The 16613-nt window shown below is 38.4% G+C and overlaps 1 protein-coding gene across 3 annotated transcripts in view; it reads right to left on the reverse strand.

Moving 5' to 3' along the window:
* Positions 1-1875: 1875 nt before the first annotated feature.
* Positions 1876-16613, reverse strand: part of nbeal2 (neurobeachin-like 2) — a 45394-nt gene continuing 30656 nt past the window's right edge. For all 3 annotated transcript variants that reach the window (XM_030158602.1, XM_030158601.1, XM_030158600.1), the window contains exons 32-55: positions 15824-15973; positions 15572-15729; positions 14712-14836; positions 14506-14623; positions 14142-14299; positions 13896-14029; positions 13689-13796; positions 13512-13607; positions 13284-13408; positions 10823-10963; positions 10604-10734; positions 10385-10494; positions 10176-10293; positions 9301-9398; positions 9072-9185; positions 8896-8982; positions 8694-8803; positions 7294-7466; positions 7111-7205; positions 5438-5554; positions 4634-4795; positions 4402-4550; positions 3091-3226; positions 1876-2879 (exon numbers count right to left, since the gene is read on the reverse strand). In XM_030158602.1, coding sequence (XP_030014462.1) covers positions 2772-2879; positions 3091-3226; positions 4402-4550; positions 4634-4795; positions 5438-5554; positions 7111-7205; positions 7294-7466; positions 8694-8803; positions 8896-8982; positions 9072-9185; positions 9301-9398; positions 10176-10293; positions 10385-10494; positions 10604-10734; positions 10823-10963; positions 13284-13408; positions 13512-13607; positions 13689-13796; positions 13896-14029; positions 14142-14299; positions 14506-14623; positions 14712-14836; positions 15572-15729; positions 15824-15973 — 3021 coding nt within the window. In that variant the 3' untranslated portion in view covers positions 1876-2771. The remainder of the gene's footprint in view (positions 2880-3090; positions 3227-4401; positions 4551-4633; positions 4796-5437; positions 5555-7110; positions 7206-7293; positions 7467-8693; positions 8804-8895; positions 8983-9071; positions 9186-9300; positions 9399-10175; positions 10294-10384; positions 10495-10603; positions 10735-10822; positions 10964-13283; positions 13409-13511; positions 13608-13688; positions 13797-13895; positions 14030-14141; positions 14300-14505; positions 14624-14711; positions 14837-15571; positions 15730-15823; positions 15974-16613) is intronic.

Consider the following 16613-nt stretch of genomic DNA (forward strand, 5'->3'; position numbering starts at 1 on the left):
TCAACTCTAATAGAGTTAACATCACAGACGCATGCAAGGATGGGATTACAGTAGAGGAGCTGGATCTACACTGTGGAAGCCCATCGGTTTCCTTCCTGCTGTGGTTCACACAAGAATCAGAGCCAACTTTTCAGTAATTCATCGTCGTCATCAGAGCACGGGCAGCACTTCACAGAAAAGACCATTTCTGAGTATACTTTAAGTGTGCAATTACAGCATGTGGCTGTTTTGGAGCGTCTGAATGCAAAGCACAGGTTTTACTCACACACAAAGACACGCAGTGAAATTGAGGTTGGCATACAGGTTAACAAAGCTCACAATGTCTGCTAATATTATAATATTATTGTATTAATCACAGGCTTCAAACTGACTAGGCTTCAAATGAAAAAAGCATATTTTCAATGTCCAAAACAATACAAATGCTAAATAATAATAGGAAAAAATACATCAAGGCCAAATTCAAGGCAGTGCTAGCCTTAACTTAAGGAATACAAGGTTATCCTCAGTCTAAATGAGAACAATTATACACTTATATTTCTTTTCTTATTATTCTTTGATTGAGGACAAACCATAAAGACCTAATTCTCAAAGAAAGTCAGCATTTTGAGTTTTATGGATTACAAGGCTCTGTCACTGTCTGTTACTACATGGTTAATTAAATAGTACTTTTACATAACTTACATAAAACAGCATGATACCAAACTGCATCAATACAGTTTATGCAAACGCATTAACAGTTGGCAGAGTCTGTCAGATGCAGTCAGTTGGGCTACATTCATACAGCAAGTCCTAGTGCAGTCAGATTTATTTCTCAGATCATTTTTAAAAAACATTATATGTTTTACTTTTTAATCTGGCCAGTGTCAGATTCCAGTGTGAACACATGCATGAAAGCAGTGGCATTAGAAGTGTTCAGATTGTATTAAAATTCTAATACCATGTTGTTAAAATGAATCACTACATGTAAAAGTTCTGCCTTTAAAAACTTATTTCAGAGTACAGTTTTCACAGATGTGCGCTTGAACTATGAAAACTAAAAGCAGTCAATAAAATGTCTCCTGTCAGTGTTTTACTATTATATATGCTATTTTTGGATCTGTTGTGTATGTTGCATTTTACTGCTGTAGAAGTTTCTGGCAGAGCTTATTTTAATCACTTTATGGTCTTTGAATTATTCCCCTCAGTACAAAAGTCACATGATTTCTGATATGACTGTTAAGACTGAGGTTGCATTGTAAAAAAAAAAAAAAAAAAAAAAAAAAAAAAAAAAAAAAAATCAGGCTTGTATCTGATTTAGGGCCACATATGGAAGTGGTCCAGATCAGATCAGAATTGGAGAAAAAAAAACTGATTCAGGGTTATTTGTGCTGTTCACACTGTTGAGAAAAAAATAGATCCAAGTCACATATGGGAATAAAACAATATGATTTGTGCAGTATGAACATAGCTCAAATTTAAGACCGTAATGCATCAGTACATGGGTGTATACTTAGACAAACGATGGTAACATGGCAACTATGGTAACCTGAACATAATCCAGTTATGTGTTTCCACGATGTCAAGCAAATAATTTGATAAGTAAACAATCTTTCAATTGTAGTTTCTTTTGTTTACATTTTAAGTCATCTTAACTATCACTTACAAAGAGTCTGTAATTTGTATGTGTGCATGTTTGGAATACTGCATTCACCCAAATAGCTCCTTTTGTTTCTCACCCGTTGTGACACCGCATAACAACCACTTTGTTCCAACCACAGTAAAAGAAGTTGGCAGGAAATGAATTCCTCAGAGACTTTCTGCTCACATGTTTCGGAGTCATCATGTCTTCAGATGTTTTCAGTGCTTCAGAAACAGTACAATACCGGTACAGGCAAGTATGTGCAACCAGCCGACAGTTTATGGAGTTCATTTACAACATATTATTCACATCTGAGTCACGGTAGAGTGATATGCTGTGTTTAAATCAGATCAGCAGGGACGAAATCTGACATACATAGTGATCTAGCATAGAAATAGATTGGAATTCAGTGTTTATACATGGCTCAAAACACAAGCTAAAAAGGCACTTTTCAGAAAAAATCAAACAGGATATAATTGTGATAAACATGGTAAAAACAAAACTATTAACAGAATAAACTGTGCATTAGGAAAGGCCTGTACTCCATTGTGTAAGGCAACAGAAGGCTCTCCTTTGAGTTTCATTGCATCCAAGCTCTACAACCAGTGAACGTATTTCACATACTAGACCATCAAAGCAGTTATCGCTTTAATTGTAACAGTTTTACATTGTTTAGAGCATTATAGGAACGCAACATTATACACTGCGGTACTGTGGTGCACATGTTTTCAAGTTTCCAGGAGTTTATAAAAGTGCCATTTCTAGACGATGGCTTTGGGACATTCAACAGCACAGCAATAGTGAAGCCTGAGGAGTGCACAGCGTTACTCCTCAGCGTCTGAAGCTGTATGTGAATCATAGTGAGTCACACCTGAAACATGATTCACTGTATATACAGCCCGTCAACAATCACTCTTGACCTCAAAGTCTGAGCTCTTCTTTGTCCACAAAACAAGGCCACTCTTTGGAATGATGCAGATTAAAACACAACTGTAAATGTGTAAAAATATCAATCAATTAAGAATAAAAAAAGTGCTCAGTGTGTAGTTGCTCTCTCTCCCCAGTTTTCCCAGCTTGTCAAGAAAGTCCTTGATGCGTCTGGTGAGTATCTGCAACTTTTGGAGTCCTCCAGGTCCCTCCACTTTTGCTCATCTCATTTCCCAGAAGTCTCAGTGGGATTGTATTCAGTTTCACCTGCAGACACCTGAGAGATACGACGTGTGGAGCCCCACAGGCGACGGGAAAACTGTCCTGAGCGAACCTGAGAGGACCGAGGGAAAGCATGTTAATCCTCACTTGAGGGCTAAAACAGAGATGTTACACTAAAGGCACGCTATTATCATCTGAAAAACCTGGTTTTCGACAAGTACTTAGCATATGATTACCATCCTCCACACACACACTCACACTTACTAACACACACCACCTCCCCGCTCTCACATCTCGCAGTCACTTGAAGTCATGTTTCTCACCTCTTCTGGTTTCCCTGCCCCCACTACAATTAGCTTCCCGTCCTCTAGTCCCACCAGGATGTGGCTGCACTCTTTGGTGATGGACACACTCCTGATGGGAACCTTCAAGGCCAGCGGTGGCACTGCAGCCTCCAGGCTGTCAAACAAACAATTAGAGAGATTTTACTTGTATCACACCACATTTAAACTGTATCCAACCTGGCATTGTAATGAAACTAATCTAATAGGTTACTTTTTTGTGTTACTTTCTTTTTTTTGGTTAATAAAAACACATCTTGTCCAAGGTCATAAAAATCAAAAAGAAAAACTTGTGCATCTCATGATACCAATAATAGCAAGGGATATGGTAAGTGAATAAATAAGTTATGGTAATATAAATACAGTTCTTATCAAAATCTGGTATAACGCAAACCAAGCATTGTACAGTGCATAGAAGGTACTGCTGATCAGTGTATATGTAAAGCAATGGGAATGAAAGGCCTTTAACATATTAAAAAAAAAAACAAACAAAAAAAAACAGAGATCAGGTTTAATCAGGTTTTAAAATGTTTCTGGTGACAGACTATTCACTGTAAGAGAATCTATGGAATGAGGAAATCAGGTGAGCAGAAACAGCATCCTTAAAATGTCCATACTGCCACTTTCACGAGTTTACTTAATTGTGTGGATTTGTGTAAATCAGGGTTCCTACAGGTTTGTATAAGTTACATTTAAAGGTTTTTAGGACCTTTTTAAGACTACTTAGAACAGAATTTAATGCCTATTTTATAGCCATACTGGCAAAAATATGTGTCTCCTAGAATTTAGGAAAATGTCTTTATTTATTATTGGATTCCCACCGTTCTGAGTCATTTCTCACCAGGGGCCGCAAAGTTAGCGATAATTGGTTCCTAATTTCAGTATAAATTGTTGGAACATGTGGAACAGAGCCAAACAATGTTAGTTTCTTTGCAGTTTGGACATTTCCCAGACATTTAAACATAATAGTGAAGAAGTTCATGGCAGTAGAACTGAAGACCCACCGTATCACATTTAATACATTTTAAAGATTTTTTTAAGGTATTAAATGTAGATTTGGAAATTCAAGACTTTTAAGACTTTTTAAGACCCTGTGGGAACCCTGGTAAATGCTACTTTACTGTTTATTGGCAGTTTTTACTGTTATCACGCTGCCTTTATGTCATTTAAAAGCATGTAACTGGTGTTAAGTTTGCTCTCTTTATGTCTATTATTTTACTTGTCTGTATGCTAGTGCGACAGAGTTAAGAAAAGTGCACTATGACTGAAGGTTTTTTCCCCCTGACTGGTTACCTGTATAAGTCTCTTATATGGAGGCTGCCCTGCATGGTGCCCAAAATGATGTATTCAGAGACCAGATGGAGAGCAGTCATCTGCTCCTCCATGGAGAAGGAGGACAGCAAACAGCCATTTACCGAGTAAACATACACAGAGTATTTTCCCTGTAGGAATAAACAAAAATTAGACAGTTGCAGGAATGTGTAGACATGCGTCACCACACACTGGATTGCATGTATTCCTGTACCTTTCTCGTGGACCGCTCCTCCAGGGAGGTCTGCACCACAATGTGGCCCTCCATGCCCACCTGGAGCTCAGAGATGTGGGCAGGTACACAGCTGTCACTGGGAGGGTGTAGTGTTCGCAGGAACTGTCCTCTGCGGACAGTGTGCACTATCACAGTCCCATCCTAAAACACAGTGAATATAAAGCCAGAATGTCAGAGACTTTGTAGGTGGTCATGTAGTTAAAAATCATGCACAATTTAGTTCTGGAGTCCTCATTAATTCACTCATTTGTGTCAAATAAAGACACAAACAGTAAACACACCTTTACTTTATAAACCAAAGACTCATCGAGGTATAGCTAGTTTATAGAGGTCTTAAAAATTTCATCCTGGGAAGTGAGAAAGTCTGGCAGAGGAACTTGAAATAAATTAAATACATACAGTATGTGATATATGCTCAACCTGTTTTAATTTTCATACCAGGAAAACAGCTTAATGTGTTTTTTCTCAGAAAATTGTGTTATGTTTTTCATACATGAACAGTCGCTGGCTTTAAGACGGCAACATCTGTGTCATACATAATGTGTTTCCTGTAGCTGGTACAGATTACATTCACACATCTAATGGATCACATCAGTTTTCCCAGGGAACATCCAGGTTGTATTTTCCAGCATCTTGAGCATATTTAGGTAAAGCACAAGGGCTGAAATCTGAACAAATCTACAGAACTTTTGATGAGGAATGGTGTACAGATCAAATTTACACTGAAGTTACCTAAAAAAGTTCAAAATTAACTTATTTAACTCATTTAGTGTAACATCTGACCTTTGACCCTGAGACAGCCATGTCCAGTTCAGTGCTGATTGCCACACAGGTGACCTCCTGATCATGTCCACAAAGAACCTGCACTGGTCGAGGAGAAAGGCCACTGGAGAATCCACCCTGAGTGATAAAACATGAAACAGCTTAGAATTCAGCAGACACGCCAAACCATGTGAATCCCAGTCATAGTTCATGGTCAGATTTGACACAGAACGATCTTATCATTTCACTATTTTGCTCCTCCTTCCTCCTGCTGGTGACCAGGAAATTAATCTCAGCATCTTTACGGAGGTCTCAATTTCAAAAATGCGTCTTGAGGAAAGAGAATTGAGGAGAAAAGAGGTTTGGGGTAGCAGTTATGAGCATGTGTACGCTTTGTGGAAGATCGTTTCAGAGTTTGGCCTCCACGACATGTAAAAGCGGCACCACACACAGCTGGACAATACAAACCATGGCAAGAGCAGGACTCGACAAATTACAGCACTCCTTATTTAGAGGTTATGTAGTCCTACATTCTTGTATGTTTATGACACAGTGTGAATTCAATTAGATGCAGATCGTAAAATGAAACTACAGTGTAACAAAATACTGGAACAATGACGCAGCTATGCCACTCATATTTAAAGCTGCAGTGCTTGATAGCTTTTTAGTGTCACTGAGCAAAAAATCCTTTCAGTATAATGTAATTCAAGTGGGTGAGAGGACATGGGACTTGAACATCTACTCCTTGTCTGTTTTCAGGCTACAGGCAATCTTTACTGTGATGCAGATTTTGTCTAATCCCAGGTGTTTTGAGATCTGATTGACAGCTGTATTTACCAATCACTGATCAGATTCTGTTTGATGCTCAAACTCCGGGGTTTTTCTCAACTGGAATTAAAATGGGGTTGCTTGAAATTTCTAGTAATTGATTAAAAAAAAAAGTTGAGAGAGACAATCGCAATAAATAAAAGACATGACAAACTCTGAAGCTGAAACTAAAGCACTGTGGTACTGCTTATCTTTCAAATGTTCATTGTGGTCAGTTTAAGACGCTGCAGCTCTTTCATAATTCATAGTTTCAGTTATTGTTTGTTCAGTATTATTTGTCAGCCTTGCAAATCCAAGCTGGACTGACAGTACATATCCTGACCAAGGAAAATAAAATTCTCACTTTGTGCAGTAATCTACACCTGGCTTTTCACTATATAGCCTAAATGTCGTCTAAAATGAACAATTATTTGCAACATAGTATAACAAACTATTACATGATCAAAAACAAATGAATTTTAGCACAAAAATATGTCTCTGTTTTGAATGTATGGGCTCACCAGAAATTTGTGATGTTAAAACAGGGTCAGGAGCCAAAAAAAAGAAAAAGTGGGAACCAAAGCTCACCTCTGTGGCTCAAAAGCAAAGTTTAGAAAAGTGAGTTTGCTTTTCCATAACAGAACAAAACAGGTCACCTATCTTTACATTTAATCTTTTAATATAGATTGAGAGAAGATAGGTGCAGAAGGAAGGTGATTTTTTTTCTGATTCCGGCATTTTTTTCCTGTAGCTTTAACTGACTTGTAATTTATTAATGGGTTTTGAATCCATTCTTCTCCTCACCTATTCAGATTTCATCTCAGGGCACAGAATTGGAGTCTAAGATGTACAAACTGGGAAATAAGTGAATAAAAGGGGATATTTACCTGTTGTAGAACCTGCCATACTATACAGGATGTGTCCCTTGAACCAGAGATGAGGTAGATGCCGCAGAGATCCAGCGCCAAACAGGTAACAACATCTTTATGGAATACACAAATAAACATGAAACATTCACATAAAGAGTAAACAACAGCCAGTGATTAATGTGAACAGACATGTGAGCTCACCGATGTGCCGACAGATCCTGCCCACCAGCTTGCCCTTGCCCAGCTGGGTGACTCGGAGGCTGCAGTCCCAGTGTCCTCCGCTGAACAGCAGTCGACCGTCGTTGGACACGACCAACACCTGATTGCTGAGTTCCACACCAGGAGAAAAAGGCCCACTCAAGAAACGCTGCATTCTGTTTTAGGTTTAAGAGATCAAAGTGGGTTGGAAACATGAAGTGAGAGTGAGCTGCGGAGGAGATTTATAATCAATGCATTAAACTGTCATGACATTTACAAATTACAACCACTGTGAAACCCGGCGTTATAACATTCTCATCTTGATTTACTCAGTGTTTGTGATCCACGTTCAACATCAGTTTAAAGTAAGATACATTAAACCAATTTCAATTAATTAAAGGAGCTTTGAAGATTCCCAGACAAAAAAAATCAACAGATGTCATACTTGGACCTAAATATTGAGAGATTTTCTGTGAAACTTTAGAGTAACTGAAAACATTACCTGTTCTATCAGATGAATTACCTGTTTATTTATCAACAGAAAATATCCAAGAGCTTCTGTGCAACATATCTTTTACATACAGTGATTCACAGCGTCTAAAGTCAGTTTGATCAGAACAGTATGTCAAGAACATAAAACACTAAACATTTTTCTAATGCAACTTAATGCATAACTTTATAATCTCAAGCGCTATTAGTATTACATAAATGTATACATTCAACCCTTATTTCAACTGAAAAAACAGAGTTACAATATATATAAAAAAAGAAACGTAATAAACAGCTTTCTACAAATTAAATTTAAGACTTTTTAAGACCTTTTTAAGACTACTTAGAACAAAATTTAATGCCTATTTCACAGCTTTACTGGCAAAAATTTGTGACTCTTGGAATTTAGGAAAATCAATTTATTTACTCCCACCGAGGGCTACGAAGTTAGCGATAATTGTTTCCTAATTTCAGTATAAATTGTCAGGTTGGAACAGGTGGAAATGAGTCGACTAACATTACTTTCTTTGCAGCTTGGACATTTAAATACATTTAAATACAATACATCGAACAAGTTTATGGCAACATAACTTAAGACCTACCATATCAAATTTAATGCCTTTTTAAGACTTTTTAAGATATTAAATGCAAATTTGTAAATTCAAGACTGTGAAGACTTTTTAAGACCCTGCAGGAACCCTGTAAAATTGACGTGAAAAAGAATAGAATGCAGTAAAATAAAAAATAAATAAAATATTCAATCCTCCAGAATCATTTTTTAAATTAAAAGGACAATTAAAAACTCCAGGTGAGAAAATAAAAGAACTTAAAATGCCCAAAAGATAGAAATAAAGTGAGTTAAAAATTTTTCTGTAGTTGCACTGAAGTGCACATGGTGTTTATAAGGGACTCACTTAGGATTGTTCATCGTCGGGTCCTTGGTGAAGGTGAAGTAGTTGGCGATGTTTTTGTCATATGGCAGCCAGCTGTGCGTCCCTATCAGACCGTTGGAGCTCACAGTCACCTGGAGAGAAAGTTTAGGATGAAAAAACAATGACCTTCACATGTAACAACTGTGGTGATGGCGTTTTATGACTGGCACTTTCTGAAACGCACCAGTATATCTGATCCCTGGATGATGAAGGAGCGGTTCTGGTTCTTTGGTACCACTGCCTGGACCAGAGGAAGGCCGTCACTCACCACCTGAACCACACACACATATTTATTTATTGAAAAAGCCGATGAGATCATGAAGAAGAGTGATTCTGGATTTGAAAGCACCCATGCCACACCTCTACAAAAGACCGTAGTTTGCTGAGCTGCTCAAAGATGTTGGGGGGCACAGTGTCGAGGCGAGACTGGCGCCGTGCCGCGTTCTCAGCCGACATACGAGGAGGGTGAGGCTCCTGTTTGGTGACAAGAACATGACGTAAAGCAGTGGCATTTAAAAAGACTAAAAAACAAAGATTTACATTAAAAATCAATACATGTAATAGGTGTAAATTGATCTGGGTGTCATACCTTGAGAAGCTGACAGGGAGTTTGTCCAAAGTTGCTGATGATGCCTTCAAGGGCCTTACGTTCTGTTTCATTGGAAATGGCATCTAGATCAACAGCACCTGCAGAGGGATAGATGAAAAGAAAGAGTAAAAATAGGACATGTAAAAAAAAGTGTACCATTCCTTCCTAACTCACTAAAAAAACGTGAGAAAAAAAAAGACATGTAACAAGCAAGAAAGCAGTTTTACTCGAGCACATATTTCTGTGCATATTTCAAGTATAATGTTTATTTTACTTGAGTATTTTCATTTTAAGCGGCTTTACATTTTTACTCTGTTACATCTGGAGGGTAATTACTGTATTTTTTATTTAATTTCATCAGTCTGACAGCTTTATTTACTTTTGAGATTACATTTTTCCGTCCCCTTCCTGTCCAGAGAAAGCCATGTGTCTGTGAAAATCCTCCATCTTAAGCTAAATAAACTGTTTTTCTAAGCTCAGGGAAAGTTTTTAGAGATATGTGGTTCAGAAAAATATGATGACCTTATAGAATATGATACATTAGATTAAACTGCCCAGCAGTAGACAAAGAAATTAAACATCTGCATCAGTAAAATGAAACATACACATTAAAGAAGCAGTATGAATCACAAACTAAACACTGACAAAGACCATTTTACTGCACAATGGCTACTTTGACTTTTCATACTTAACGTACATTTTGCTGATAATACTTGCATATGTTAACTTTGGTTAAATTTTGAATTGTGACATTTAACTTGATGTACAGTATTTTCACAGTGTTACCTAATTAAAAGATCTGAGTATTTCCTGCACCACAGGTGACATGGAAATACTCAATTACTTTTTAGAAAAGGTGTTTCCTCTTGTCTTACCCTCATAAGTGCAGTAGTAGAAGACATTCAGGGCGTTCACTGCCTCTTCCCCTCTCTGCTTATATCCAAAGATCAGGTCAATCCACTCATGGAGGTGACTGGACACGTGCTCACACTCCTATGGTTTAACATACAAGTGTGTGAAGACAAGTGTGTGATAAAGAGCTGGTGTGAGCTTTAATACTGACTGAATGTTTTTCCAGACTCACCAGAGCTTTCCTGTGTTTCCTGATGAAGTCTTCTCTGGATGTGGCCCAGCGAGGCAGCAGAACGTCAGTCACCGGGTCTTGAGATATCTGTAAATGGCCCAGGTCGAAGCCTAGAACAATCACATGACAGACAGGGACGAGGTTTTATAATTAAACAAATATATGAACAACCTTTACTCCTCCAAACAAAACAAAGTAGACCATCTTGCCCTTCCTCACCATTCATGTTCTCCAGGAATTCTGGGAAGTAGAAGAACTCTGGGATGAGCTCTTTGACATCAGCTGGACTCTCCATACGAGCCTGCCAGGCCGCCGCCACCGCATGAAACTGTCTGTCAGCGCAGTCGAACCTGAACGAGATGAGACGTGTCACGGCGAGATCAGGAACCAGCAGAACATGACAGTAAAATATAACGGCACAGCGGTCATCGGCCCCACCTGCCACTCTGCAGCTGGATGTGCAGTGTGGTGAAGGGCTCCATGCGGATCATGTAGTGCATGACTCCTGCTGCGTTAGAGTAGTGTGTCCCATAGTGGAATTTGTCAATGGTGCCTGTTGGATCCTCAAAGCTTTCATACCTAGTGACAGATAGAACAAATGTGCATTGATGAATGACTAAAAGGAGACTTACAGTATTTCCTTTCAGTTCAACTTTCCTGCCAGAAAGTTGCATTCCTTTCATAATTAACTGTTTAATGATAACCATGAATACCTGCCTGTAAAGGCCAATACAGACAGGTTTTCTAAAGTAATATTTATTGCTGCTTAAAATCTGTGCTTTATACTCTTACTCTTAGACCTAAACAGTCACAAATACAGTACTTTTTACTTAGTTCCAGAGAAAATTTTTCTAACCCTCTTTGTCCAAAAACTGGAGCAGACACATAAATGTAATAGCAATAATTCAAAAATATACCCATAGTATAACATTGACTAAAATACCTAAATATTTTAATGCACAATGACAACTTTTACTTTCCATAGTGTGTCCATTTTACTGATAAAACTAAATACTTTCACTTAAGTAATGCTTTGGCTTTCTAATTTTAAAGGTGTGTTTGCATGGGTAGTGTATAACCTGTGGACCCTCTCTGATTTGGAAATTAACTCTCACATGTGTGTTTCATGTGACATATTTGCATGGGATAAGTAAAGTGTGTTATTTTTGTCAACATTATTCTCTGGTTCTGGTGTCAAGGCTCACCATTTGTACATAACAGTTGAAAGACAGAAACATGTTCCTGACCGATGCTACTACGTATGTCATTCATCTGACCATCTTTTCACACATCCCTTTTCTGAAGGATTTAAGTTTGCTTTCTCAGGCCATGTCCACACAAAACCACATCTTTTCCTATCCAATCTTTTTCTTTTTGTCGTTTTCAAAAAAGTGCTCCGTAAACACAAAGTAATTTCAGGAAATATCTGCATCCACACGAAACCACTGAAAATGACTGAAAACAATGTAGTACAAATGCCAGGCCTGTATGTGGTGTTGTAATGCTCTCACAAAAAATGGAGAAGAAGACGTGGAGCATGCGCATAAAGGTTGCGTGCTGTATACAAACCATAGACTACAGAAGAAGAAGAACAAGATCAACAAGTCTGTGCAGTAGATCCAAGAGCATGTAGTGAATATTGTTAGCTGTGGTTGTTTGTTGCTCATTGTCATGAAAGAGTAGCCAAAGATTTTGATTCAATATTTCCAATAAGCTCAATAGCTGTTGCAGCACAAGCACGACTCTGTAGTCCTCTATTGTTGTTATGAAGTGGTATCTTGCTTCTGGGTGGAAAGGTTAGAAAGGTGGGGCTATGACATCATCGTTTTGGAAAAGTTGTGGTTTGGTTGTACAGATGAAGACGCAAACCCAGCGTTTTCAAATTTATGCACTCTGGGACCTGGTTTCAGTGACTGAAAACGCCGGTTTTATGTGGACCAAAGACTGATGCAAAACGTTTGTGGATACGTATGGACAGCATGGACAGTATGGACAGGGCGTCAGTGTATATCTAGTTTATATCCTGACATGAGTTTTTTGAATTTCCACCCATAGCACTTGCAATACTTTCATTTATCATCATCAACCTGCCTTCATAGTTCTCAGTTCACAGAAGAAAAAACTTTGCAAATCCCACAGAATCACAGATGTTATTTTTCACACGACTAATACTATCATAGGACCCCTGTGTTTGCTGGATTAGGGGAGGTAATTTACAGAGGAAATTTTTGGTTTACAAATTACAGACATGGCAGATTTGCACAGGATTTAGAACACAGACAACCACTGCAATTATGACAAATTACTAGAGGTCCACAGAGTATTCTAGTCCTGTGCAAATAGAGCTGCAAATACTTTCACAGCCTCATACTGTGACTTTACGTTAGGATCTGAACACTCCTTCCACTACTGAATGTAAGAGTTGGTTTCTAACCTTACACTGATAAACTGACCATAAGAGATATTACAAATCTTTAATGTAATTGATCTTTTAAGTAACTGTATCAAATAAGCTTTCAGGTCTTCCTTAAACTGCAGAAAGACTGGAAACTGAGTTCATTTCATTGAGCACTTTAAAGTCCAAACTTAGAGTTTCAACTCCATAACTTGCATTTGTTTTTCTTAAACTGTTTATTGTCAAATATGTCAGTTGTTGTGTTTTAACAGTGTAATCTTGTAACTGTTTTGTATTTGCTGCTGCTTATGTGAGCCAGGAATCCCTTGCAAAAGAGGTTCTTTATCTCAATGGGATTTTTTCCTGGTTAAATAAAGAGTATTATTACTATTATTACTACTACTACTACTACTACTAATAATAATAATAATAATAAGAAGAAGAAGACGAAGAAGAAGAAGAAAAAGAAAAAAGAAGAAGAATCACCACTTCAGTAACACTTACTTTTCTCTGACATTTTGGGCATGGCGGGGGTTGACAACACCTATGGGTTTGGACAAGTCTCTGAAAATTGCTGGGTTCTCAAGATCCAAAACATCCGAGGTGTAGTCGCAGAGGACCCAAGGAAACTAAAGAGAAGAAAAAGCAACCGCATGCTTTAACCAAACCATCTTCTGTAGCGACTAGATTATAAATATTGACAAACTGTGAGTGGAAATGCTGTGTACATACCACAGGATACTGCGACAGGTCGTTGTACGTGCGTCCAGCGATGGTATTCAGTTGCATCAGATACTCAAAATTGGAGATCTCTCTGCATACCCATTTCTGTTGGCATAAACATGACATTGGTTAAATAATATGGACTGGAATATTCAGATACACAAAGAGAAGTGAATAAATAAGCACCTGTGTGAGCCCCGATGCCTTCAGTAACTCTTGAGGGGAGCGGGAACCAAAGTAAAACAGGTTGGGAGGCCGCAGTCCAAGGATCCTCGAATAAACTTTATTCCGTACCTTAAAGGAAGAAAAAAATCATTAAGACCTTTGAGGATACTTACTACACTTTCCTTTTAAGAATACATGCTTTGTTGTGACACATGGACTGAGCAACACCTTTTTTCTGAAGTTGATGAAGTAATGTGCCTGGTCGATGAAGAAAAGCTCCAGTGCCGACCTCCGCAGGTTGTAGCGCCTCAAATGAACCTCTCTAAGCTGCGACAGAGGCCTCTTGAAATCAAACCCGATTCCTGAAGGCACAGATATTATTTACACACACATATACATACATATATATACGTGCACATATATCTTTAAGGCTAGTAGAAAAGGCGAGGTGTGATGTATGTGATCATTTTTTACCCTCCTCTGTCTCTTCTTTCTCGCTGCTGCCGTCATAGAAGTAAAGATGATGTGTTGTAACCTCCAGACGACCCGGAACAACCGCCACAATGGTGATGAGCTCACAATCTTCAGACAGAACAAGTTTTTCTTTCTGGCTCTCATCTTCTCCTTCCACCCTGGAGGCATGAGATCGTATTTAACCATGACATTTCTGCGTTTCACGTTAGAAAATATCAGTTTCCACACTCACTGATATCACGTTTGAACAGTTTTACAACACTTTCAAGTCCTGTTTTGTGAACGTCATGTGTTGAAATGGCAATATGATGTTTATTTTTGTCCTGAAAGAATCAAAACAAAAAAGCTACTGTAATGTTCTCACTTGTTATCCAAAAAGACAAGGTCCTCTTCTCCTAACTGATCATCCTCCATGTCGCTTACTTTTGCTTTCTTTGCAACAGCCAGTGGTAGAGGTTCAGAGCTGCGAGGGCTTTCAGCTCCTGAAAATGAAAACACAACAGCAGCTTCAGCATTAATGTGGCACTTCTAGTTTAATAAACTACAAGCAAAATTCATGTGTTCACATACCCATGTTGTCTCTCAGGGCACTGGCCTCACTGTGAGGATCAAAGTTGTAGTTGGGGACAAGTTTTAGTCTCATTTTCGAATAGGTTTCAGCATTGGACAATTTCCACTGCACCACCGGCTGAATCCTGAAATTAAGTAAGGGAATACATTTTTTTATTATTATATTACTCATCTACAGATGGTTCATAAAGCAGCTGCGTTGCCAGTCACATAACTGTGGTCCTTGTCGCTCTTCACTGGCTGTCTGTGCTCTTCAGAATTCAATTTCAGGTTATTGAGCCCGACTGCATTCAAGACTCTTAACACTGAGGCCCCATCTTTTATCACTGACCTTATTCAGCAGCATTCAGCTCCTGTGTCTCTTAGATCTGACTCTAAACTTCATTAGGATGTCTCTCTGTCATGATCAAAATTAATAGGCAACAGCCTTTTGCAGTTGTTGCTCCACAAGTGTAGAATCAGCTGTTGTTAAACATTAAATGTGCTCCTTCCACAATGGCATAGATAAAGACATATTTTCATTCATCAATGTTTCAGTCTGTCATGTCTGTAATTCTGTTATTGTGCTTTGCTGTCATCTGTATGTTTCCTTGTACAGGTACACATGTTTATAGTGTATTTACTCTATGCTTTCATGGTCTTTTACACATCTTTTTGGTCATCATAAGCTGTATTTTGCCCTACAAATGTAATTTACTTTCCTTACCTATGTTTCTTTCCCTATTTTTTTTCCAATACAGAGCTACTTTTTTGACAGCTTAGAGCAAAACAGATCTCAGATGTCACCATGATGCAGCGATTCCTCTCAGATCGAGTGCCATTTTAAATAAATGTTGTTTAAGCAGCAAATGTTGACAAACCTGTTGGCCCATCCTCCTCTCTCACTGGTCAAAAGCCTGTAGAGCGCTTCCCAGTGCTGCAACACCACCCCCTGCTGGCTGGAGTTCTGCTTCTGACAACTGAGGTAGCGGTTGTTCTCACTCTTTACTCGTTTCATGTAGGGGTCAAGGATCATTTCCTGTTTCCACACACAGACATAAATACATTAGCAAAATGTAATATTTTACCAGTGGTAGTTTAGTTGTAGAAAGAGGCCTGAGAGTTCTCCAAACCTGAAATTTAGTTTTGCTGTCAGATCTGTCTTTGTCCCGTCTGAAGGCGGTGCTCATCAGGTCATCAAAGCAGGAATTCCAGAAGTTAGACATGATATCATGGCTTCTCCCAAAAGTATCCAGTTCATACTGCTCCATGGTTGGCTGGACCTGCAGCAGGAGGGAACATTAAATCACATAAAACTACAAAAACATCAACACCTCAACATAATAACAAATCATTATCATTGTTACAATCTCAGAGTTTTAAACCCATATTCACCATCAGAGGCCCTGGTCCAAACACCATGAATTTTACATTTTAGGCAACAGATTTTGGGCTGTAGTCTGCCAACACAAATATTTTCAGTAGTTTTTCTCAATACATGCAAAGACCAGGGAATGACTAAAATCCAGTTCATTTGTTCATACTGTGAGGAACTTTGATTTAGTCACTTTGCATCAAATATTAAAAACTATACAAAAAAAAATTACATAATCGTTAAAACTCATCCCACAGAATTACAACATAAGCTACAACACATTTTGAGTATGTCAGGTTTCCTGTCTCGTCAGACAATATGTTGCATAAAACAAGAGATGAGAACAACCCAGTGCTTCCTCATTTCACTAACAGTTTTCTCCTCTTTATTTGTCGTATAAAAACAGGATTGTTGCATATTCCTACCTCTTTAGTTTTTTCCCCTTTCACTGTTAAAGTGTCCCACAGAAAACATGCAGACTTAGCCTATACAAACATACATAAATAAACTCTAAATACATATATGGTGCGTGCCCCTTCAGTGGCTGA

This window comes from Sphaeramia orbicularis, chromosome 16 (assembly GCF_902148855.1).
Source record: "Sphaeramia orbicularis chromosome 16, fSphaOr1.1, whole genome shotgun sequence".
Taxonomy (NCBI): Eukaryota; Metazoa; Chordata; class Actinopteri; order Kurtiformes; family Apogonidae; genus Sphaeramia; species Sphaeramia orbicularis.